The sequence below is a fragment of the Polyodon spathula genome, chromosome 11, assembly GCF_017654505.1.
Source record: "Polyodon spathula isolate WHYD16114869_AA chromosome 11, ASM1765450v1, whole genome shotgun sequence".
NCBI classification, from domain to species: Eukaryota; Metazoa; Chordata; class Actinopteri; order Acipenseriformes; family Polyodontidae; genus Polyodon; species Polyodon spathula.
The window spans coordinates 8,425,123-8,451,209 of NC_054544.1; the positions used below are offsets into that span (position 1 = coordinate 8,425,123).

The 26,087-nt window shown below is 35.7% G+C and overlaps 1 protein-coding gene across 1 annotated transcript in view; it reads left to right on the forward strand.

Moving 5' to 3' along the window:
* Positions 1 to 342: 342 nt before the first annotated feature.
* The window catches only part of lrp1bb (low density lipoprotein receptor-related protein 1Bb), a 348,887-nt gene continuing 323,142 nt past the window's right edge, over positions 343 to 26,087 (forward strand). Inside the window, exon 1 of the mRNA XM_041264893.1 lies at positions 343 to 541. Within this exon, the coding sequence (XP_041120827.1) occupies positions 460 to 541 (82 nt within the window). The 5' untranslated portion in view covers positions 343 to 459. The remainder of the gene's footprint in view (positions 542 to 26,087) is intronic.

Below are 26,087 nucleotides of genomic sequence, written 5' to 3' on the forward strand. Positions count from 1 at the left end.
TATTAATACCCAGTGTATTTAAATCGGAAATAATTGAGATCTGTATTGCTGTCGTCGATATTGTGTTAAATGCCTTTTCCTGGGTTATAGACGTGATTTATGAGACAGACTTGTGTGCAGCAGATCCCAGTAATTAATCAGCAGATTCCCTTCCTCTGGCATATCTCGCTGCCCCTCTACTGTGATGTAAGATCAGACGTACTCTGCATTGAAAAGTCAAGACACACACTCTCTGTTCTCTCCTTCCCCCCGCCCTCGCCCTCTCACTCTCTCCCTCACACTCATGCACACACACACACACACACCTACAAATCCTACTGAAAGCAGGGAGAGAACGGCAGGCAGGCTCATTTAGCTGAAGAATTTCAACTGGCATTTCTAAATTACGCTGCTAGACTCAAAGCTGGCTGCCGACTTGTGTGAGTGTGCAGCGAAGCAGCCCGTATTTATTCCACAACGATGTCTGAGTTTATTTTAGCCTTGCTAACCATATCGGGATTATTTCCTATTGCTAAAATGCTGACAGTGGGAGTTGAACAAGGTAAGAGTGCACCATCGGTGGGATTATAAACAGGTCTGTTACAAACTTATTGCGCTGACCTGATATTGACTGCTGGACAGTTTAAACCTGAATTTGACTGTTGAGTCCTAAATCCAGCATCGGAAAACAAAGTGTGCTCATTATACAGCATGCTCAGTTTTTTTCAGCATTTTTTAATACCTGCAGAAATGTGGGGAATTATTCCGGGTGTTTGAATTTGGGAAGGTTGCTTGCTCCATGGTCCGTTTTTGTGTATACCGTGTTAATACCGTGCAATTGATTGTATAGATTGTGTTAGATAGTCATATATAGACACAGTAGCTGTTGAAGATGTACTTTACAGCAAGTACAGTAGTTTGTGTCACATACTATTACTAGAGCTTAGATTGGATGTTTTAGTTTAACGTCACGACTTCATAAGAATATTTTAGGCTACTGCCTACATTTTCACCAGTTTATTAAAATCGTTACATTTTAGTTGAGAATTGAGAATAAGGTAGTCCTAGTGCATGCTGTCCAAACAATTTAAACATGTATACATGTTTTCATTCTGTATTTTGTTTGGTGATATTTTATTTCTGCATGTTGACCAAAAGAAAAAGAAAAATGACAACGAAACAAACAAAAACAGCGGGACAAAGGTCTGCAAGAGTAAAACCTTTATTGAAGTGTATGGACCTTCGAAAATGTGCTCAGTCTTCAGTAGGTTTAATCGATATCAATTCCACAAATTAATGTTAAATGTATCTTATTTAGGTAAATATATTGTTTTAAGTATGTGCATCAAATAATAGCATACATGTTGACCGTGCTGTTTAAGAATAATACGTTTTCTATGTACGGGTATTTGAGCCTGTGTCTGCAGCTGATATTAAAATGTTAATTGTGAATCTCCAGATGTTGACTTTAGTTTACCCCAAGTTCGGGCCGATAATTTAGTTCTACAGCACGAAAGTACAATTTTGCTCAAAATAAAATTAAACGACAGCAGAATTCTTTGGTGTTGTGCCCAGTCTTAGATGACCTACATTAATATTTACCACTAGTTACTATCAAACTTTACCACTGGTCTTAAAAAAATAGGAGCAAAAATAATAGAAAAGCATTGTATTTTAGAAATTGTTTTTTTGTCAATTGGTGTGATGCGAAATAGGATATCCAATTTCTTTTAAAGATTAATTTAGAAACAGCCACAGATTATAAGTGTTATTGGCTAACAACAGGATTACAGTGTATTACAATATAATTCCAATGATTCACAACTAGTTATTTTACTCTTTATATTAATGATCTAGGAACTAACATGGATAATACTAATACTAACATGCATCTCTGCGCTGATGATTCTATTCTCTGTTTGGCAGGACACTCCATACAGGAGGTTGAAAGGGATGTGCAGACTGCATTTGACATGGTACAAAAACAAACAAAACAAACCCATGATAGATTGTTACTTAATGTGTCTAAGACACAAACTATGCTAATTCTGTTCTAATAGAAAGCAGTATAAACAATCCATCTTGGACTATTGTTACACTGAAAGGTTAGATAATAAAGACAGTTCCTTATTGTAAATACTTAGGCATATGGATTGAGGAGAGTCTTACATTTAATCATCTTATTGACAAACTGATTCCTAGGGTAAGACCTAAAATACGCTTCCTTTTTAGAAATAGGAAGGTCTTTTCTCAGTCTAGCAGATCAAAATTGGTGACTACTGCTATTCTCCCTGACCTTGATTATGATGATTACATTTACCAGTTAACTTAGACTCAGTCTTTACATTAACAAGATGTATTTTACAACTCATGCTGCAGATTTGTATTAGAATGTCCCACCTTGACTCATCATTGTGACATGTAAGTAAAATTAGGCTGGGTTTATCATTGGTACTGTTGTGTGTTTAAGTTTCTTAAAGGATTGGTGCCTTGTTATTTAACTGCTCTGGTTAATAGGTATGATACCAACTATAATCTGCATTCCTGTGATTCTCCCAGCCTGGTCATTCCAAGGGTTGGCACATGTTTGGGTAAAATGTCCTTTGCCTGTCAGCTTCTGAAAACGTTTAACTCTTTTAACCAGGATATAAGGAGTAAATGTGATAGTCTCTCTTTTAAATGTTTTAAAAATGATCTCTGTAGATTGTTTAGGGCTTCATGTAATTGTTTTGATCCTGATTAAGGATCTACATATGTTAGCGTGAATGCCCTTTGCTTGTGACTTCTAAAATGATTAAGACAGTACCACACATGATATTGTGTTGTTTTATGATGTTTATAAGATCTAGGTCTCAATGGGTTAACTTTGTGTATAATAAATAAATAAATAAATAAAGAACAACTAGTGGAACGTTATATTTTATTATAATATGGCAGAGATACATGATGTTTTTAGTAATGGTAACTATTTTATTATTACTATTTTAAACATAATGTTTAATTAAAATGATTAAAGGGAATTGCATTCATTGTTTTATTTGATCAATCACTATGAAAGTATTGTGAAGTAATGTTTTGTAGTAAAGTTAGTTCAGCCTCCCATGGTTCTTGGCATTTGAAAGAGCTATATTTCCATGCATCGTTATTACATTTCTGTGTTCCTGATTGACCATATGTGGAATGGGATAACTGCTGCAAAACCATTTTCTGAGAAAAATAAACAGACCTTAGTACCATTTTCTGCTTCTTGTGTTGAAAGTAAATGCTTTGACATTTCCTGCTGAGAAGTTTAAGCAAACTAAACTAACAGCACTTCTTATACATATGAAGCAGAGGAATGTACAGGTTGCAAGAAGGTGGTTCTGAGTTCAGTCCGCTCATTATGGCTTGTGATTAGCTCAAAGGGGTAATTCTGTATTCTGCTTCTATTGCGTCAAAAGGGAAGTATACCTTTTTTTATTCAAGTTAAATGGCACAAGCAAGGCTTTAACACGTAAAGAGTAAGTAGAGGGTTTCAGAAAAAAATCTAGCGTTATACGTCCTCACATGTTGCTACAACTGTTTCAATAACATACCTATCATTGTAATTTTTATTGTTAACATCCTGACAACATTTTACACTTAAAACTTTAAAGTCTGTTTCAAAGTTCTTTTCAAAATTTCCACTCTAGTGCACTGGGTTTCATACCTGTCCTCTAAATCACTGCAAGAAGAGCCCCCCCCCCCCCCCCCCCCCCCCCCCCCCCCCCCCCCCCCCCCCCCCCCCCCCAAAAAAAAAAAAAAAAACAACATAACAACAAGTGCCTGGCTTTTCTGTTCCGTACGACATCATGGATTGTTATTGCTATGTTACCTGTTTGACAATGTGGGCAATAGTCCTTACACTATTAGTGCACTAGAGTGGACATTTTGAAAAGAGCTTTGAAACAAACTTTAAAGATATATAGTAAGTGTAAAATGTTGTCTGGGTGTTAACAATGAAAAAAAAAATTCCAGCTACATTATTTAAACAGTTGTAGCAACACGTGGGGACGTGTAACGCTATATTTTTTGGAACATGGTTACTTTCTCTTTAAATTACTGGTATCTTGTATTATATCTAATGCAAGATACATGTATAGCATTTGTGTCTATTTTGGAGTCTACCTGAATATACCTATTGACTGATAAGCTTTCTAAATAAAAGTTTTATTATGGTACTTTCTTACTCAAACAGACATAATTACAATATGAATCCAGTGTTCACAAATTATGCTAATTTGTTAAGCAACATCCCAATATAGACTAATAACATTTTTCTGAATGAATAATAATTAAGTTGATCCTGCTTGAAACATAACAAATAGCATTATACAGTACATGTATGGTATTAGAGTGCAACATTTTTTACAGAAGTCATTCGTATTTCATAATTGAGTTTATAAACTAGCACCGGTTTTATCTCTAAAACACATGCTGAGTTTTAAAGATTCAGACCTAAGACCTCTTTCAATGTGCAATGCTTGCAGATAGGGTAGAGTTTCAATAAGAAGAACCATTCCAATAAGAAGAACCAGCCATTCCTGTTACTTCTTGCTTGTTCTGAGCTACGGTGTGATCGTTCAATGGGGTAAAAACATATTGCAACAATTAGTCTGGTTAGCTACTCAAGCTCAGTAGGCAGGCATGCTGTCTATACATATCAACCAGTTAATGGCCATATCAATCTTGGGTTTGCTCAAGTGTAATGCAAAACACACCAACGAGATATACAAGGAAATAATCACATTCAAGTTCAGTAGTAATAGCTTATCAATCAAGTTGCACTTAATTACGGCCGTACTTAGTACTGGCAAGCACAGTCTCACAATACTGTGAAAGGGAAAGTGCTAATTTCAGAGCAGTTAAATCACAGAGAAACTGGGAATAACAATTCAAATCATGCTTTCTTTTTTCATTCTAAGACTATAAAAATATATCACAGAAGTTGTTGACGTACAGAATACTAATTAAAATTGATAGATGAGTAGGGAAAAAAATGGTTCCAAAGGGTTATGGAATCTACAACAGCACACTTGGTTTGTGAACTGTAGAGGGGCACTTTACACATGTTCTATAGCTATATTTTCTAAGTATACATTGTTAGCAAGTGACTGTGTGGTTTCAAATGTGTTGCCATTAATTTCCCTCTAAGTATCAGAGAGCTCCTGCGTATCTCTTGTTCTATGAGCAATTCTGCTTCTACTTGTTTTTGTCTTTTTCTTACCCTGCTGTGATTCACTAAAAGCTTGAGTAAGAACATATTGTGGCTAACAGAAACAGCAAATAAAGCAAGGATTTTGGATTTTAAGGATTGCATTGTTCATTTGCTATGTCTGTCTTGTAGAATTCAAGATGTTTCCCATTGGTTCTTGCAGGTGTGTGATACTTTATACTGCAGTCCTGCTCTTGAATTATCTCCTGCAGTGAGCCCAAAGTTAGAGCTTAAGGGCAGAACAGTTTGTTTCTATAATGGTTACTAGTCACAAAACATCACATTAGCTCAAGCTGGTGAGAATAGAACATGCACTATTTTCTGACTGGAAGATTGGGGCCTGTGGTTCCTTTTTAGCAGTTTTCTTTTCCGAGCACTCTGGAGTGTCTCTTCAGTAATCAGCTTGTTCCGAATGACTGGAAGGTGCTGAGGCAACCCTGTCAAGTTCTAGCCCATGTTGTCTCCTCAGCATTCCTCTGTGCTGCACTATATATATATATATGTATTGAGCAGCTCTTTGTCAGTCTGTGGATATCCAAAGGTCTAAACAAGGTTGGGGTTTTTTTGTAGAAAGGGGGAATACATTTATAGTCAGACCCCAGGTGGTTCTGTGCATCAGAAATGCTCCAGCATCCGTTTACTTTTGATTTGTCTGTAAAGCAGCATGTTGGTTGCTTCTTTCTAACACAAATAATGTGATAGATGTTGAAAGACATGGATATTTGTTTGTAGGTTTATACAGATTTTTTTTTTTTTTTTTTTTTTTTTAAATATAGTTCCTGTTTTTCCATTTTTTATATCTGATGATGTCCACATATCCAGATTTTTTATAAATGGTAAATAGAAACTCCTCTAAAATACTTCAAAGCTAAAAGACTTTTCCATTATTTCCTACCAGAATAAATGCATTTCTTTGGAAGGCGTTGTTTCATGACAATATAGATAAAACCTGTAACTTTCCAAAATAACAATAGCGCCCAGTCTCGATTGTTCGCTCTTGTTCATATTAGCACCCAGTTTTACAGTAAATTGGTAAATAAATGCGCACACTCTCCAAAAACCTTACCCATTCATTTTTCAATATCTTAAAATATGATGTTCCAAATTAAACATGTTTTATTTTTCTTACACACAATGAAACCAAGGAAATATTATTGATGTATTTTTTTTTTTTTATGTTTAGTGTTTATTTGTCAAAATTACATTTAAAAAAAAAAAAAAAAAACATTCTGCAAATGCAAATTGAGCCTGCAAGCAACCTTGGCAAACACTGAAAGTTACATCTCTACACCTTACATTTACTGTCTTAGTTAAGACTATTTATTAATGTCTCATCCATCTGTCAAGTGAACGTATTATTATCATATTTTTTTATGTACTGGATATAAATTTAGTTTTTAGTATAATCCCAAAAGTTTGTATGTGGTATCACAAGAGAAATCAGCAGCTTTGAGAACCGCTATTACATTGATTGATTGGCTCAATAGTCCTGAGATTATTATGGAAAAATGTTTTCCCGCATATTTAATAAAGGATATATAAAGTTCATATCGGAAAGGTTAATGCAACTTTTATGCTTTTATGTGCATTGCATGTGGGGTCGAGAAGAAGCTCAAACTCCAATGATTGATCAGGTTGACTGGCCGACTCAATGACTGATATCCAAGGTGACTTATAGGTGTTACAGGACAGTACAGGGTCACCTTTCTCCAGTCCCTGGTTAGGTGACCTGAAATTCAATTAGCGAAGGTGTTACACCTTCTAGACCCAAAATACTTGTACTTTGGGCCATCACCAAAATGCATTTCTAGCTAATTTACATTAATTGATAATACAATATTAATGCAAAACATCAGAATGGGTTTTGTATTGCGCATGTAAGCTTTTATATTCAGAGCATCTGTTACAGTATGTCAATGTTGCAATGTAATGAATTTCTATAATTGTTATTTGTTATATGTATCCAATATTCAAATTGGATATTTATTAAATATCCAATCAATGTGCTTTCTGTTAGTGTGTAACTAACGTGCAATTGATTTTAACTGTTCTTTCTTATGTGTGACTGTATCCTAATATTGTAAACTACTTTCTATTTGTATACAAGTCGTGTTTCCTCTCCTATCAAGTTGAAAACAAAATTTATTATTTGCAATAAAAAATATCAAAGTAGCTTCAGGCTTGTAAAATAAAAGCTTAAAAATGCCTTTGATTTCTAAACTTCCCATTTCTTTTAAAATGCTATTACTAACCTCATCTGATAGCTACCAATTCATTTGTAATTCATTATATCTTCCCACTTTCTCATCGAATTCCTTAATCTTCTATTATATTATAATGTGTTATTAGATTGCTTTTGAAAATCTGCATCTGTTTATGTGTGATGAAGTGAAACTTAAAGTGCTTTTCTCTTGCTTTCTATGTATAGTTAAAGTGGGCAAGCCCCATGATGCTAACAGCTGTGGGTGGGTTAGTTGCTTTACAGTAGTACCTGTCAAGCTCCCATTCTGCATGGGGGTCTTTGGGTTATGTGACTAGGATGCACACACTGGTGGGTTAGGATTGAGGGTAGCTGTAACTTCACAAAAGAGAACCCAAGTGCACGAGAAGCTCTAAGATTTCACTGTCCCACAAGCAAGGATAATCATGTAATTTATCAGATGTTAATTATCAAGATAAGAATAGAAGTATTCTCAAAGAAACATCCAGAGGAGTGCAGATTGCGTGACAGAAAAGAAAGATGACAGCGGATAATTTCAAAACATAATTATGTAAAATGCAAAACAATACATTTCTTACTTCTGAGCTAGAAGATACCACATACTACAAGCACAAAGGACAAGTTACCATGGTTTCTCATCAAATTAACATCTTTACAATAGTTTTATTTTCAGCTATTGATATTTAAAACAACAGTTAAAGTAAGCTGTCCAATACAAATGTATTATATACAGTAATGGAAAGTGTGTTGAAGGCTTTGACAGGGGTCACAAATGGAGTTTAGAAAAAGGGGCATTCAGAACAGAAAATAGGAGACACTTTTTTACACAGAATTGTGAGGGTCTGGAATCAACTCCCCAGTAATGTTGTTGAAGCTGACACCCTGGGATCCTTCAAGAAGCTGCTTGATGAGATTTGGGGATGAATAAGCTACTAACAACCAAACGAGCAAGATGGGCCGAATGGCCTCCTCTCGTTTGTAAACTTTCTTATGTTCTTATGTTCTTATGTTCTTAAGTTGTTTTGGAATGCCCCTGTAATGCCCTTGTTTAGGTTTTGATTATTCATTCCCATCAGGGAAACAGTGTTCAGGCAGGTCAGATCTTGTCTAAAATATAAAGCAATGCATCAAGACACAGTAATTAATCAATAAGAACAAGTATTAAAGTGTAAACAGTAGAATGCAAGGGCCACTCGTAAACTAAAAACAAATCGACACAAATAATATTTCTTGCCTTGGTCAGACTAAAAAGATGTACCATAAATCAGGCAAGTAAGCACAAGGCACCAGTGGATGCTGTTAACATTCTGACGACATAAATAATTTGAATAAAGTCCAGGTTCATATGTAACTAGATCGTGGTCAGTTAAGTGTTACTCTGAATATATTTACTTTTTCACTCGGCTTCATTCAAACTACTTTTGTATGATCTGTTCAAGCTGTGTTGCATGTAAATGTAAAAATTGAGATTGGGCAAAGTGAGAATAATCAATAATTGTTTTTCAACAACAATGTAATATATACAGTAGATTTGGTTTATACACAATAAACAATAGATGGCTTTCTAAAAAATTGGTTAGCTACTTGGACATTAAAGAGAATTGCGCTTGTAAATGTGTGTCCTAGGCGATTCATTGCGATATTGAGAAATGAGTGTTTTTACAGTAGTTTTAACACTTCTAAATAATTATTAATTGAGATGAAATGTTGAATTACAGAATACAAATATATTTATTTGCCCCATTAAAATTATTATTTATCAATTACAAAACTGCTAACAATTACATTTTTACCCTTTTCCTTCAATATGGTGAAAATAGCTTAGCATCTTCACTTTTCCTTTAAGTGTAAAAAAAAAGTTATACTTACCAACGTTATTATTTTCAGGTTATTTTAATAGCACTTTTGGTCACTTTTCATTTATAGCGAAATATCTACATGTTCCAAATTGAAGTATAAAGTGCAAGCAAAGAACACAAATTTCTTCAATGGGTGGCAGTGATTTTTATTACATTAGAGTAGCTGTTGTTAACTTCATGCTAATATTGGACTTGGCATTCGCCAAGGCAAAATGAGATAGTAGTGATGGGGACCAACCAAATGTAGCTCCACTGTAATATATCAACCTTCAGTGATTTTCCTCTGCCAGGTAAGGTGGATTGCCTGTTGGCTGAAGTGTAATACTGGCTCCAGGGATCAGCCTATTTGCCTCCTCCCTGGCGCGTCAGCACACACAACGGTGGCGATGCTGGCTCCAGTTGTAATTCGGTATCGGTTAGAGAATCGGTCAGGGGTCTGAATACTTTTGCAAGCCACTATATATATATATATATATATATATATATATATATATATATATATATATATATATATATATAATATATATATATATATTTTTAATTAATTTCTATCATTTCCATCAGTATTTTTTTCTATGACTGAAAAGGGGAGGACCAGTAGCTAAGTCTACTGAAGTGAAGAACAATTTTAAATATGTAATCAAGTTTCTTTATGGCTGTCTGCACATTCAGTCATGCATAGACAACTACGATGAGTTCTTAGTTTTCTTTTTTGTTTTTAATCTTAATACTTTCAGGAACAAATGAAAGAGGAGTTGGTGCGACACACTCAAAAAAGTATGTATTCTCTGTTAGATCCAGAACTATAAAAGACGCAATAGTGCTTAAACAATGAATTACAGTCAACCCTCTTTATACCGCCTGGTAAGGGCCATGGGCAAAAACTAGCAATAAGCGAGGATGGAGTTATAGTGAGGGTCAAAAAAAAAAAAAAAAAAAAAACACACACACACACAACTCTGCAATAAATTCAAATGTTTTATTTTTTTTAGTTATACAATTGCAGTATCTTTGCCATTTTAATAAAATATTAATCTATTTTTTTTAAAACTAACAGTATCTTTCACAGAGATGATCACTACAAAATAGTGGAAAGGGTAGAGAAACTTTTTAGGAATCTCTTGAAAACTACCTTATTACTTTGAGGAATTTTTTATTACCTAATTTTTGTCTGTAATTACAATTTACCTGGATTTATTGTTAAACACACCCATTTTTGTTTCACGACGATTTTATAATTTTTTTTTTTTTTTTTTACTGTACTGGTCATTTGAACTTTAATGTTTGTGGCACGACTGTAAGCCTGCTGAATATTATCCCCATCTGTTTATTTCACAAAGCAATTTAAGCTTATCAGCATTCTTTTTTAAGCAGTTAAAAATATATATTTTCTGCTGTTTACAAAACTGATGCTTTCCTTTAGCTAGTCTTCATTTGTGCAAAACTTCCAAATAAACAAACAAACCTCTTACCATACTTTTTTTTTTTTTTACTGTGGTTTATATAAGTCACTTATTTTAGACGCGACAAGCCTTTTTCAGGTTAAACAAATCAACCTGTTCCATCAAGGTAAGCCATTTGTTTTTATCCGTACTATGTCTCCAATTGTCCTTTGATTAACAGTATGCCTCACTTCGGCGAAAAAACATTTGCGAATTCTTGCTTTCTTATTTTCAGATGCATACATGCAGATTTTATTTATTTTACTCTGCTGTTAAACGTAGGGTCGACTCACCATTTTGTACTTGCTGTTTTACTTTGGGAGCGGGAGTGTTGATGACATTGGTATGAACATTCAGTTAACAATGAATTAGGAAAGCGAGTCAAAGGTTAGCTGCATAGCTTTGTTTTAATTGGCCTTGATTATTTCACTGGTGCTACAATGAAGGAAACTACGATGCTTGTATTTACGTTTGCTTGGCTTGGGAAGTTGGCGGATGGCGGACAGCGCGCTGGTGATATGACGGGTAAAAATAGCACTGTTTTTATATTGGTAACATTTGTTCAGAGAGAACAGCTGGTGGTATGTAAGGGGTGGGGCGTTATAAAGGGGGGCGGTGTAACGCGGGACAACTGTACATTAAAAGTCATTTCATGACTGGCTGCAGGGTCATGTGGAATATATATATATATATATATATATATATATATATATATATATATATATATATATATATATATATATATATTTTTTTTTACAATAGAAAGTTGCAGGTGACCTCCATAACAAAGAATTTCGTCACACAAATGTAATTGACAAGGTAACTTTCCAGGTAAATCTGAAACACTTTTTTTTTGTTATTCATCTGATATGTGCAAGGGCATGTGTACAACAGAGCAAGCTATCAGGGTGGATTTATGATGGATGATAGCCTTGGTGATTGTTAAGTAACAATATCATCAGGTTCTTAAAACTGAGAGCATAAGCATCTATACCAGTTATGGTTAACACTCCACTATCAATCTTGCTGTAAATCAATTCAATTGTAGCTTGCTCAAAAAAGTAAGAATGGATAGACTTGGTGAGATATGCTGTTTTATATCTTTATACCATTCTGTCATGTTGTATAAATGAAACAGTAAGATGAGAAAAAGGTTAGGGAAACAGATTTGCTGGGTTAGTAAATTGCATTTTGAATCAACACAATTAATGAGCTGCATTCCTATTATTTAGCTGCATTGCAATAGTTCTCAATAATGTGAAGGACAAGTTATGTAGAAATGGAAAAATAGCACTATCAGGAGACGCCTGAACATGCATTTTGGTTTCCTATTAATTTACATCAAGCCTTGCCTCAATGGAGTACCCCTGCCATAACCTTATCATTCTGGTGCTTCAGACTGGAGTTACAGCCAATTGTAGGTCATTTTGCAATTAACAAAGCTACTCTAATCTACAAACTAGGGCAAGTTCACCACATCTCATTTCACTTATACCCTTAACAGCTATCACATAGAAATTATTTCTTCGCTCCGTCTTGGTACCAGTTTGACTCTATGTGGATAAAAGCCCAATATGGGCTTATCAAAACAATCACGCTGCTGCACCAAGTCCTCGAGTGTATTAATTTAAAAAGGACCAGCACTGGCAGTAATCATTGACTATTATGAATGTCTTCTGCTCTTGATCAGAGCCGTTATCATTCACAATGGTGTCTGGCCTGAAATATTAATAATGTTCACATTTTGAAAGTTTCCTGATTTAGGTATCCAGTAAATTTATTTTTTGTCCTCATAAAGGCTATTATTGTGTGACCCTAGACCTGTATTTTATTGGTTATTGATACACTTTTATAAAGCTTTGTATTTTAAGTTTTGCTGCGAAGATCATGTTTAAGGTTCTAAGATCAATGTTTATTGATTTATCCAATAGCAAACAGTAACAGCCACTTAGGTGTGATCAAACCTTAGTGTAGACATAGCAATTTACTATCTAATCTACCCAAAAATGGTTATACACACAAATTCAATCTTATGCAATCACATTATATAATATTTTATGTTACCTAAAAAACTATGACCTTGCATGACTGTAACTTGAATGAGAACATTAGACACTCAATATCCTGTTAATTAATAAATAAACTTAAATTTTTAGTTAATGACCTGCATCTATTCAAAAGGGGGGAGGTGTACAGTACCTGTGCTGCTCGGATAATTGAAACCCCACTGTCCCCTTGTCCCACACAATCCACTTTTTTTTTTTTTTTTTTTTTTTTTTTTTTTAATAACTCATATTAATTTAAAATGTCATTGCCAGGATAATATAAATCTACAGTTTTCAGTTGAATTGTAAAATGATTCAATTGAAAGATCAGAGGGTGACATCATAGAAATGTTTTAAATAACTACTGATTAATGGCCAGTTTAATCTCTTTAGAAATGTACTATTTTTTACACATCACACATAACCTTCTGGGGCACAGGAGCTTCCTTCTGGTGGATGGATTTGGTTGATGTTATAAAGAATTTTAAATACATGTTCTAAAATGTATTCTGTCTGTAACCTCTGACAGATCACATATATCTTTTCTTGTTTATTAAAAATCACATAAGAATCAAAGTAGTTTATGGTTTTATACTAATATGGTCTGTTTTATTTTGGAAAGAACCAAAATAGTTGCCTATTGTTAATTTCCTTCACTGAGAACATTAGATTTTTCTTGTTCATTAGCCTTGCTTTATCAATCAAACCAGATCACAATAAAAGATGACTTCTTGTAATATACTTCAGAGACTTAGAACCCATCTGACTCTTAAAGATACTTTGTGGCCATTACATAATTTACACTTGGCTGTTTTTTGTTCTCTCTTCATACATTGTAGCTATTTTGTTAATAAAAGTTTTCAAATCCATAAGATTGATCTAAAAATGTTGTTAGATTTTACATAAATTACTGAGAGAACAAGATGCTTTTCTACATGTTATTATTTTCAGTCAACATTGAGTATTAATTCTAATATAGTTGTCAAACTATTAATTACCATCTACTAAATGTCAGGGAATAGATTTGTAGGCTTATGTTCATTACTCTTGGAAATTTGACATTAGTAGGTTGCTGTATTTTGGGACCACAAAATACAAAACAAAAATATCTTGTAGCATTCAGCACATTCACATGTCTACAAGTTTTCTTTATAATAGGACTCCGTGCAATATGATTTGGAAATCCGATGCAGCTTTTCCAAAACATGTTTGTAAATGTTTTTCAAAATCTGGTTGTGTTCCTGTTTAAAAGAAGGCTCCGTTATGAGATGTCTGTAGGTTTTCTGTATGGTTATCTATTGTATCTATTGCACCACCCCTCCCGTCTTTCTGTGGGTGCTTCAGGTTGTCATAACTATTCTACTGGTACTGTGAACAAACACAAACAAGAAATCAGATTACATTACTGTGACAGAAATACAGTGAGTTCTGGTGATAAATCTCCCTCCCGACCTGTGAGGGCGCTAAAAGACGGGAGGAGAAGTATCTGGAAAGGCTGGCCTGACAGTTCGTTTCCAGGGCCGGGAAGTCAGTCAGGCTGGAAAGAAGCGAGACTCTGTCGTAAAACCGTATAGACCTGAAAGGTAAACGAGGGGCAGCTGCAAGTAATAAGGCAGCTGCAACCTTTTACCTAGATGTCATGCGGGAGTACATATAGGGGCCAGGGTAATCGCTGATCTTTTCCTTCGTTTGGGTTGAACGGCAGGAGAGAGAAAAAGAAAGTGTTATATGTGTTGTGTGTTATTTCTGTCTGTCAGTAATTGTCTGTTCTTTGTCGCACCAATAGACAGTTAAAGCGCACCTCTGGAGCTGTCGCAACGAAAGCACTATCCGGAGCACCACTGTACAGAGCACCTGCATGTTTGCACTCACCCAGGACTGGTGACCGTACCTTTGTTTTTTGTTCGGGACTGTGCCTTGTTTGGTCACCATCCCCGTGCTTTATGCATTGTTGTGTACGGCCGGGGGTTTATTGTTTGACAGTCACCAGACCTGGAAAAAGACACAATAAATACCTATTCACCGAATCACCGTTGTCTGCTTGTCGCTCCTGTGCCCCATCACCACTGCGCTTGTTCCCCTTGCCAGCCACTTTGCCACAATTACTCAACTCAATTCCCAAATCTCAAAGCAGTTAACAAGACCACATTACTAAATCCAGTTTAAACAGGATTTTATGTACCATGTAAAGGTACTTTTTTCCTCTAAAATATTGGTATTATCTGACATATTGTTTCTGAAAACTTTCACAAAAAAAAATTCAGTGTTTTAGTTGTTGGTATCTGTCATAGTGCTCACTGTCACATGTTAAGGAGACACAGAATTCATATTCAGTGCTGTACAGTTTTCCATTCTAATACTTTGTGCAGTCTCAAAAGCGGGACCCTACAGTTCTAATTTCATTAAGGAGGTGGAAACTGGGGATTATGTTATTCATCTGGCCAAGAAAGCAATGAATTCATTTTGCAATCTGTGTTTTCATAGTACGGTACAGTATCAGTACTGTACAGTATTTCAGCACTCTTAAAGTTAATGAATTTACACTAACAATTATACGGTCTACAGATACTTCTACTTCCATGCTTTTGAGGATTTCAATTTCCTAACATTTTAACCACAGTGTAGTCAGTGGGTGGTTCATGTGCTTGAGTGATGTACTGTATAATGCAGGATATAATAAAACATCCTGCCCCTCCCCCGCTTTGTTTTGGGAGTGTTGAGACATTAAATTTTAATGTCCATATTGTCATACACCAGTGGTGATGAGTAAATGTCTGGAGCGGTTTGTTTTGATAATATGTTATACTGATAAAAAGCCTACAGTCTTGGTTTATGTGCCATATAGACTTGTTAAATTATATATTTTGGTAAGAGGACATAATGCCATGGATATAATCATTGCATATATACTGTAGTCCAGTGGTGAAGCTTACAGGTAACATGTTCATTAGCGCTTCATTATTTCACAGTTGAAAATTATACTTCTTAATAATATATTAACAAGTGGCTAAAACATTCATTTTATTAAAATAGGTTATTTTACATAGCACTGACAAAATATAAATATTCACACTGCCAATAATCACCTCAATAATAACAATGTTAGGTTTAATTAAGAGTGGCGGGCAAGATAAGAAAAATACTTAGCAGGGACATTTGTTTACTCCTAAAGCAGCTAAAATCACTATTGGTAGATGCTTCCTGATGCTGTAATTGAACTTATTGTAATTATTTTGGCTCTTTTAGAATCTTGTCTGTATTTTCTTTCAAATGTAAAGCTGTTCTGTATTTTAGTCTGCTAGGTTAAACGCCTACCAGCTCATGACCAATATATTGCTTTGTGTTAATAGATTCTAATTTGTAAAGTTGACATTCAGTGTCCGATAAAAAGTGCTGAAATACAGTGCATTAAAGGACCTTAACATCCAATAAACATTTTATGGACTTTCCCCAGTCTAGAGCATTGCAATCATTTGCAGTGTATACACAACAAATACAAATGTATTTTATAAAGTCAAGGGCATTGACAAAGCACTTGAAAAAACTAACTACTCATAGTGGCTATTGAGATGACACAATTCCATCAGGATGAAGCATCTTTCTAAAAGCATCTGCTCAATATTACAGGTTCACATTTGTTGAGTTTGTTCTTTGAATGTATGAGAATGTCTTAAATAAACGTCACAGTCTGTGTGTTTGGACAGGTCTACATTCTTGAATTATAGAAGTTTTAAGCAATGCAAAATCACAATTCATACATTAAGAAACAGTGTAAGCTTTTAAGTGTAGGAAACACATGACTCAGTTTATTAAGTCCCATGAGTCCATGAAGGGGAGCTATAATATTATTTTTGACAGTACTGTTAGAATAAGTCTGTTTTCTTATAGCGTTATTTATATTTTTAGCAAAATTAGTACAGTGCTGCACATTTGGATATTAAATCAGGTATATTTTCTATACACTAGAACATGGCTACAGTTCCAGAAATGCACATTAAATGCTGAGTTTTCACTTCCAGGATTAGTACAATTGCACATATTCTTACAGATAAGATTGTCATCCAAGATTGCTGTGATTTTGGAGACTGCACTTAAAAAACGTGCATAAAAACATAACTATAGTACAAGATAACATCGTATTTGTGTTGCAACATAATGTTCTTATGATGAGACAGGCAGTTTTTTTTTCAAATGCACTTTGTTACATTGGGGCCTCAAATTCTAATAAAAATACAGTAAAATAAAAATTGTCCTGGTGGAGCTGCATTACGATGAAGCATACTGTCACATTTTGATTTGTTATAAAATCACAAGACAATCTATAATCCCACTACATAGATTTTGTCGACATTTGGAGCCCTGATGTAGAGAACTATACATTTCCCCAACCCTTTAGTCTTTATAAGCTCCATTCCTTATCAGGGTAGTAATATTAAATTAATGTTGTATCTTCAAGACAGGTGGCATTGTTGTCAATGGCCTATACTGAGAACCATGTCTGTAAATTCTGATGGGATTTTTTCTACTGAGTTCTGAAATCCATGCTGTCAGTATGACATTGCAGTTTTTTAAATGTCAAAGGCGTGGTATTGCAAAGAGACATTTAAATTGGTGATAGCAACTGTGATAAGATGAATAAGAAATATTATGGTACCAGTTACATGGGAAACCAAAAAACTCTAGGAAGCTCAGAAGCAAAAACAAAACAATTCAGGCTCAGCATACAAATAGCATAACTTTCATGTTGAAAAATAACCTTGGAAATATACACATTTAACCCAATAAAGCAGAGGATCCCAAAGTGCGGCCTGCAATGGCACTGTCTGCGGTCCTCATCAAACATTTCTAAGATTTTCTTGGAACAGGAAAATAGTGGTTGTGACTTTTAAGTCAGTACTTGGTAGAATCATTTTTTGCAGCAATTACTGCTATGAGTCTTTTTGGATAGGTATCTACTAGTTTTACACAGTAGGATGGTGACATTTTTATACATTCTTCATGGGAAAATTGTTCCAGTAATGATAAGTTTGTTGGGGATCATCGATGGACTGCAGTCTTCGTCGAATAAGTTGTGATAAGTTTGTCGGGGATCGTCGATGGGCTGCAATTTTCGATTGGATTCAAGTCAGAACTTTGGCTGGGCCACTCAAGAACATTAATTCTCTTCTTGTTCAACCACTCCAGTGTGGCTTTGGCTTTGTGCTTCGGGTTATTGTCCTGCTGAAATGTGAATTTCTTTGGCTGACTCAAACAGGTTTTCCTCAAGGATTCGCCTGTACTTACACCATCCATTTTCCCCCAGTCCCTGCTGAAGAGAAGCATCCCCATAACATGATGCTGTCACCACCATGCTTGACATTTGGGATGGTGTTGACTGGGTGATGTGCAATGTTGGGCTTGAACCAGACGTAGCGCTTGGAATTTAGACCAAAAAGTTCAATTTTTGTCTTGTCTGACTACATAACCTTTTTCCACATGTTTGCAGTATGTTGTTGCAAACTCCATACATGTTTTAAGATGAGGCTTGTTGAGTACTGGCTTCATTCTTGTCACCCGTCCATACAGGCTAGCTTTGTGTAGGGATCGGCTTATTGTTGATGTGAGAACACTTGACTCCCATCTCAGACACAGAACTTTGCAGATCTCTCAAGGTCATTGCTGGTTTCAGAGAAACACCCCGAACCAGTTTCCTGCTTGCCCAGTTGCTCAGTTTGGGAGGGTGACCTAATCTGGGTAGTGTCTGGGTGGTATGATGCATCTTCCACTTCTTAATGATGGACTTCACTGTGCTGAAAGGGATAACCAGCGCCTTTGAAATTTTTCTCTACCCTTCTCATGCTCTATGCCTCTCTACCACTTTATCACTGACTTGTTTTGAAAGCTCCTTGGTCTTCATGGTTGCTTTGTTTGATCACTGTGTGAGTTGCAGCTTGAAAGTCTTTATGTACCTGTGACAAGCTGGCTTTAGTGGTGACATCAGACCAGAAATGAACACACCACACTATGAGTGAAATTGTAAATGAAAGCACTGCTGCACAGTTTATTAAGTACGGAAAAATAAAAGGTTTGAACAAACACAAAAAACACTTTGTAAAATAAAACGGCATAGTAGCCAAAATGAACAGACAATGAACAGACAGACAAACGAGTGGACGAACGGACACAAACAAGCACTGTGCTGGTTCTCCAGCACGTAGCAATTGTTACTGTAAATAAAAATCTTCTCCTCTCTCACCCGTTCTCCACACTCAGACACTCAACCCCGAGCGAGTGAAAAGGTGCCTCTTTTATGCAGCTGTACTGAGACTCAATTGCTAATCAATCATTCAATTGGAATATTTTCCTTACTATGCTCTGTTTTGTGCCCTCATTCTGAGCAGTTCTAGGTGCTGTTTTTCCAATATTGAGTTGCCAGTATTTATTTTTCTAAATCTGCCTTTATTTGGCTTTGAGCTTGTTGGGAGATGTGCTAGAGATAGCATCTTCATTCCATTCAAATCATGTGACAATGTAACCTTTCAACTGTCAGCCCCAATTGTTTTTTTTTTTTTGTTGGAATACAGAGAATTTGGAAAACCGTGTGGCTAATTGACATAAAGCACAATCTTAAGTACACACCAACTGCCATATGAGTTTTACTTGTATCAAGCATTATACAAAGCTACAGGTAAATTACACAGGCAAACTAAGAATACAAATAGGGTTATTACTACATGTTACTTACAAGGCAGAAACTATTGTATATACCCCAGGGTTTTGCATGAATGATTCCATAGAGGCCAATTAATGCCTACTCTGAAATAGAAGCTGTTATCCAAATAAGCGCCCAGGTAAAGAGAAGACAGAGAAATAAGCACCCAGGAGCAATATCGAGCATATACAGTAAAACCACATTTTTATGAAAGATAAAACAGAATACAACATGCATATATAACTAGCTGGCATGTTGTTACATTTTCCATTGTACAATCATTCTTCTTAATTATTTCTAGATTCCTTCATTAATCTCTGTAACCCTGTTTTGCTTGTTAAGCCTTTTCCCTGTTTTAGAGGCTTCTCCAAATAAGCTTGCATGTACAGTATAATACAGAGGCCTATATGTGTTTCAGAAAGTCTTTTTTTCTAATTTAGCAAATTGATTTGAAAAATTATTATTTTTTTGCCTGCAGTCCTGTCTCTGTTTTAATAAACGTATTATGCTCACACAAGCATTTGTTTGTAGATTTCTCATTGTTCACAAGAACAATGATTTGCTTATTCATGATGAACATGATTAAGAGTACTTAGTGTTGCGCCCAAATCCAATGAAGACACAGTTCAGGGTAAAATGGTCATTAATGCCAGGCTTGAGGCTTCGTCTTCTTTTTGGCTATATAGAGGAGTACTGGGCCCTATTCATAAAAGGGGGCTTACCAGGCATTACTTTTAAACAAAGAGTTACATAGTTGCAAATTAATGTGTCTAAATGTGAAATAGACACTGTTTAACACAGCACACCCTCACTATAACGCCCTTCATTATAACAAACTTTCGGCTATAACGAACCTGGCCCCTGGACCCCAAATAAAAAAAAAAAGATAATATTGTAATGTATGTGAGGTCTGTGAAGTGCAGGAACGCTTGGCTTGGGGGGAAGGTTTCTCATCGGTCGAACAGCCTATGGGCTTGCAGGCATGGACCACAGAAGCTTCTGGGGATTGGCCGTGGAGTGTGACGAGACGGGACTAACGGGCTAAAGACCAGTGACGGGGAGTGTTTGTTATTGTTGTGAAGCAGAGAGAAGCGAATGCACAGAGATAGAATAGTTCCACCCTGAGATTTCTTTTAAAAATGAATTTGTTTTAGCAGCGTAGGTCGTGGCCCCCAGCGATATGTTCATTGTTAGTTAACAATTGGCAGATTATCTTTGATCATGTATTAGTGTAAAATATATCGAGTTTGGCCCTGAATTGAATGAAGGCTCTTTCTTAAAACGTTAAGGATATTTGTTACAATGTACAAACACTGTCAACATCCCAGTCTGTACACACAGGATGTCACCTCGCACCTCTGTCGTGAATATAGGTTGTCAAAAAGCACTCTGTTTTTTGGATTGTTCAGCAACCATGTGGCAAAGCAAAATTGATTAAAGAAAAACAAAACAACAACAAAAAAAAACAACTTGAGGATCTGCTTCACTTTTCTTTCATGTCAACACTTTAATGTCAGGTTGATTTGGAATTAAAGCTCCGTTTGGGATTCTTGCATGTTGGATTAAGATTTGTTGCACTTTGAAATGATTGATTTTGAATAAAAGTTTAGTTTCAGTTCAGGATTTTTGCTTTTTGTACTGTGTTTCAATTTTTTGACGAATTGGATAAAGAAAAGGCAGTATACTGCACGCATGAAACGAATGCATGTAATTCTACTTTTATTCTCAATATCATCTCATTAACTTACTCCAACAGTTTATCCTTCATTTTGATTGCCCTTTAGCTATAATGAACCCCTTGATATAACGAACAAAAGGCTTTGATCCCAACAGGTTTGTTATAGTGAAGGTGTACTGTACAATTAACTTATGCTTGCAGTCAAGTTCAGTGCAAATCCACAAAGGTGTAAAGAGTAACGTTCAACCAGTTCAGTTTGAGTGACACGGCTGAAGTGCAGGAGTGAAATGTATAAGTGAATGTGATAATGTAAAATACATATACATATATACATATATTTTGTGGCAAAATTTTAAATAAATAAATGTAAATGTATTTATTTCTGTATTCATTTTTAAATGACAGAAAAGCACCACACACATACGTCCTGTTAGCTTAAACATAAAATATACATAAGATTTTGTATTAATATTTAAACACTTTATTGAATAAAGAGTGTTATTTTAAGTGATAAGCTTTTTAAAATATGTTTTCAATCATACTATAAACACAAAATGCCTTAAAAACTTCACAAATGTAAACTAGAAAAATATTGTACCTGGAAACTCAGCATGTACACAATCAAATAAATAACCAAACAAACAATTTGTCAACACATACAGTACCTGTGCTTCAATCAAGCAACCTCAGTCATTAAAAACAAACATTACACAAAGAGAATGTTCATATATAACACAAAAACAAACACAGAAAGGCTGCAGCTCTAAAAAAAAAAAAAAATAATAAAAAAAAAATCCATGTATCGCTGTTAGTTTTGTCAGTTATTTAACCAAAAACAACGATGGAGCCACAGCTTTGCAAACAATTGTGTATTTACTATGTGTAGAGTGCAGGATAATGCATTATGCATAAGGCAATTGAAATACTATATGAAGGTGCTGATCGATTTAGCCAGTCATTTTTATATGAACAGTCCCTGTGGAAATGTCTACCACATTGCAGAAGATAAGTGCAATTCTATAAAGTTTTGAAGTTTAAAATTATATATATATATATATACTATATATATATATATATATATATATATATATATATATATATATATATATATATATATATGTGTGTATTTTAAACTTCAAAAAATATGTATATCTGCTAAAGGAACTTAACTGTCACAGTGGCCCCATTTAAATGAAGTTCTGTTTCAGGAAAAAAAGTTTGGGTGGAGCATAATTTGTATTCTGGTTCTACTAATCCTTTTAATACATTGGGCTAGATTTTCAAAAGTCATTGACCTTAAATCACTGTCACAATTTTGTTCAGGATGAAATAAACAACATTTACAATTCCTAAACTAATAAGAAACAACTTAAGACTACTCACTGTTTGTTCAGAAATTCCCAGGCTTGAACTGAGACCAAACTGGCATTTCACCTTTAACAACAACAACAAGTACGTAGATCATCTAAGGTCTTAGAGTAGGTCTATGGGCCCGATATTCGAAAGGTTCGAGGGATATGCGTGTCACAAATGGCTGTTGTGCCGAAATTGTGCCAAGTTGCCATATTTGAAACATATCCACACAATCCATTCTGCGCTGTACAGAAATAAAATGTACGCATCGCGCAATATGGGGGCAGTGGCCGACAATATGCGTGATCCTGGTATATTTGAAGGTATGCGCCAAGCACAAAACCAGGTTTGTGATGCGCAGAATAAGGGTTGTAAAAGGACTGCGACAGCAACCCCGACATAGGTGAAGATATGCTGAAAGAGTGCACCGGCCTCGGAACACATATGAGGAGCTCAGCAATGAGCAAATCGTGTCCAGATATCATCTATGGCACATGCTGATTGATGATCTAGCTAGAACAAACCTTGTCATGCCTTGTCTGAGCAATTGGTAGTGTCTGTCTGTATGTGTATCCTGGTTACCGGGACCTTCCAAAAGGTAGCAGGTGATACAGTGGGGATCACCCAATCAGCCGTGTCCCGCCACCTCAGCCAGTTCATAACTGCATTGCTGCGACGTGCTGAGGAACATATTAAATTTCCCAGTACCAGAGCAAACTGTGAGGAGATAATGCAGTTTTTTTTTTTTTTTTTTTTATGAGGTCGTGCACCTGCTGCGCGTGGTAGGTACAATTGACTACACCCATAATGCTATCCGTGTACCTGTTCCAGTTGTTCTGTTCTATCAGGATTCCAGTTGTATTCGGAATAGTGAGAAATTTGAATAGCTATTCCATGCCATGTAAACAGGGAATTCAAAATCAATCCGTCCGTATTCTGGATACCAGTATTCCGAAAACGTGATACCGAATACCCACTTAGTATTAGGATTCTATCGGAATACTAGCCCTTCTAGACACTTTATTGAGAAAACCATTTATTTTTTTTTAGTCATACGAGTCAACGTTTTATAATCTATAATATATAAGACGATGGCTTGTGTGCTCAACAAAGCCTTTGCAAAAGTTATTTTATATTGTGACAGGGTCTTCCTTGTGTCACGCGTGTGGGTAGCTGCTGTTCAAGCATACAGAGAGACAATTGGGTTGAAGTTGAAAATGACGGCACAGGCACGCAGGTTTATTAACAAACAAACAACAAACGGAAGTAAAATAAAGGTGGTCATGTGATGTTACCAGCGATGGTAACGCACAGAGGAATAGTACATCAAGCTGTACAAAAAGTGCAAAATAAAACACGGTACAACAAACTATAAATCAAAGGTGCCATGAAAACGGCAGGCCTTGCAGCAGCCCCGAGCTGTCTCCCGCGGATGTTTTTAACCTGACGGACACTTGGTCGAGACCCGCCCACCTGCTGATTGAGGACCAGCACAGCCAATTACTTGCTGCCCTTTCCCTCAACCAAGCATAGCAGGCAGCAAGTCTCAATAGAGCGCTCGTCTAAACAATAATTCAATTACACAAATCAACTCCCAAAACGACACAAAATAAACCCATTCCCACATATAAATCACACCAACACTAATTTACCACTGTGCAGGGCAAGCGCTATGCCACACACACACACACACACACACAAACACACACACACACACACACACACACACACACACACACACACATATATATATATATATATATATATATATATATATATATATATATATATATATATATATAATCTATTAATTTATTATCCTTGTAGTCGCATTAAGATTAAAACCTATTTTACGAGTGAGACCTACCCAAGAAGGTAGCAGCAAGTCAATCAACACGAACAATATACAATAAAATACAATTAAGACACAGGCAAATCACATTTAAAACAATAATCAAATTACACAAAAGTAGTCAACTTTTTTTTTTTTGTTTCCATAACATATATAACATGTGCATATCATAGTGACGTTTATAGCGTATTCCCATGCCCAACAGACGAGTGTGGAAACATGCACTCACCTCTGTCCAGCACACTGCCTTCCTTCTGTTTCTTTAATGCTGTCCTATTAACATATGGTAATGCATCAGTAAGTAGAAACGTGAGATGCAAATGTATTCTAGGTGGACATTCAATATGCACATAGCGCAATCAAATCTGAATTTGGCGAAAGCCTTAATTCATCTGAATATACCAATATCTGCGCGATAATTGCGATGCGCTAGTTCCAATAACTGTGCACCTCTAGTTACAATAACCGCGTACCGCTGGCTCACATAGTGTCGGAGTAACAGTTCACTCTGGAGTTGGTTACAATAGTACAAACGGACAATAGTACAGAACTCCAACCCCCCCCCCCCCCCCTCCCTCCATCTGCACACAATGGATGGGCGGTATTGTATTGATATGATGGACAACGGTAGTGTGTATACATATACAGATGTATGTGTTCTTCACTGTTCCACAGGCATATCCGCATTCAACGTGTGCCATCAAAATATAGAAAGGAAGATTGATAGAAGGATGAAGAGGGGAGGGGAGGTCCTGCCTGTCTTTGCTGTGTGTTGTCACACATCTGTAAATTTATTGTATAAATAGGTCATACACCCATCTTGTGGCCTATTGCTTTATTTGGCTATTCCATAGATAGCCGCATGCTTACGTTTTTCTAAAGCCAGACTGGTGATACGATCAACCAATCAAAGACCTGTATTTTCTCTTCAGCAGTCCATTCATAAGTTAGCTGAGGCGGGACAAACAGTTCTGTTAACTGTAATTTCTGGCCATTTATGCAGCTGTCCAGTCTGTTGAATTTCGATGTTGCTAATTGTACAGAGACTGTTCATTTATTGAGAAATCATAGTAGGCTACAATTAACATTTTAGGGGCGTATTTAGAATTAATTATTATTCTTAAAGAAAAAAAATGTCATAATGAAAAAAATCCATTCTTGCAACACTCAAAACCTTACAAACTGGGCTTAATCATAATGTTCAAATGGGTGAGTAGAATGAATAACATAAACGAGTTAATTCAAGTACAAAGTAAGCATCAATCATGCGTTTTTATATACACTTATACATTGTACCGTAAGGAAATACTATATAGGTTTCTTTAAAGGCCAGCTGATCCGACATAGCTGTATGTTTTTGAAGTAAAATTTTTAAAAAAGGTTTTGGATACCGTCTTTTTTTTTTTTTTCTAAATATTTTTTATATATATATATATATATATATATATATATATATATATATATATATATATATATATATATATATAAGTCGTGCTATGACAAAGTCTACTGTGGTAGCGCATTCTCTGATTTGTAAATGTAACGCGCTTGGCTGTTGTGTGCAGTTGCTATATTGGTAGTGAATGTGCAGATGGTTTTGCGAGGCACAAACAGATTTGCGAATTGCTAAAAAAACTGCTATATTCCAATGTCTCGCAACTGCTTTGTGCCGTTTTGGAATATCTCTCATTTTGTGCCAAAGCAGTATTTTTTTGCGAGGCACAAATTTAGCAA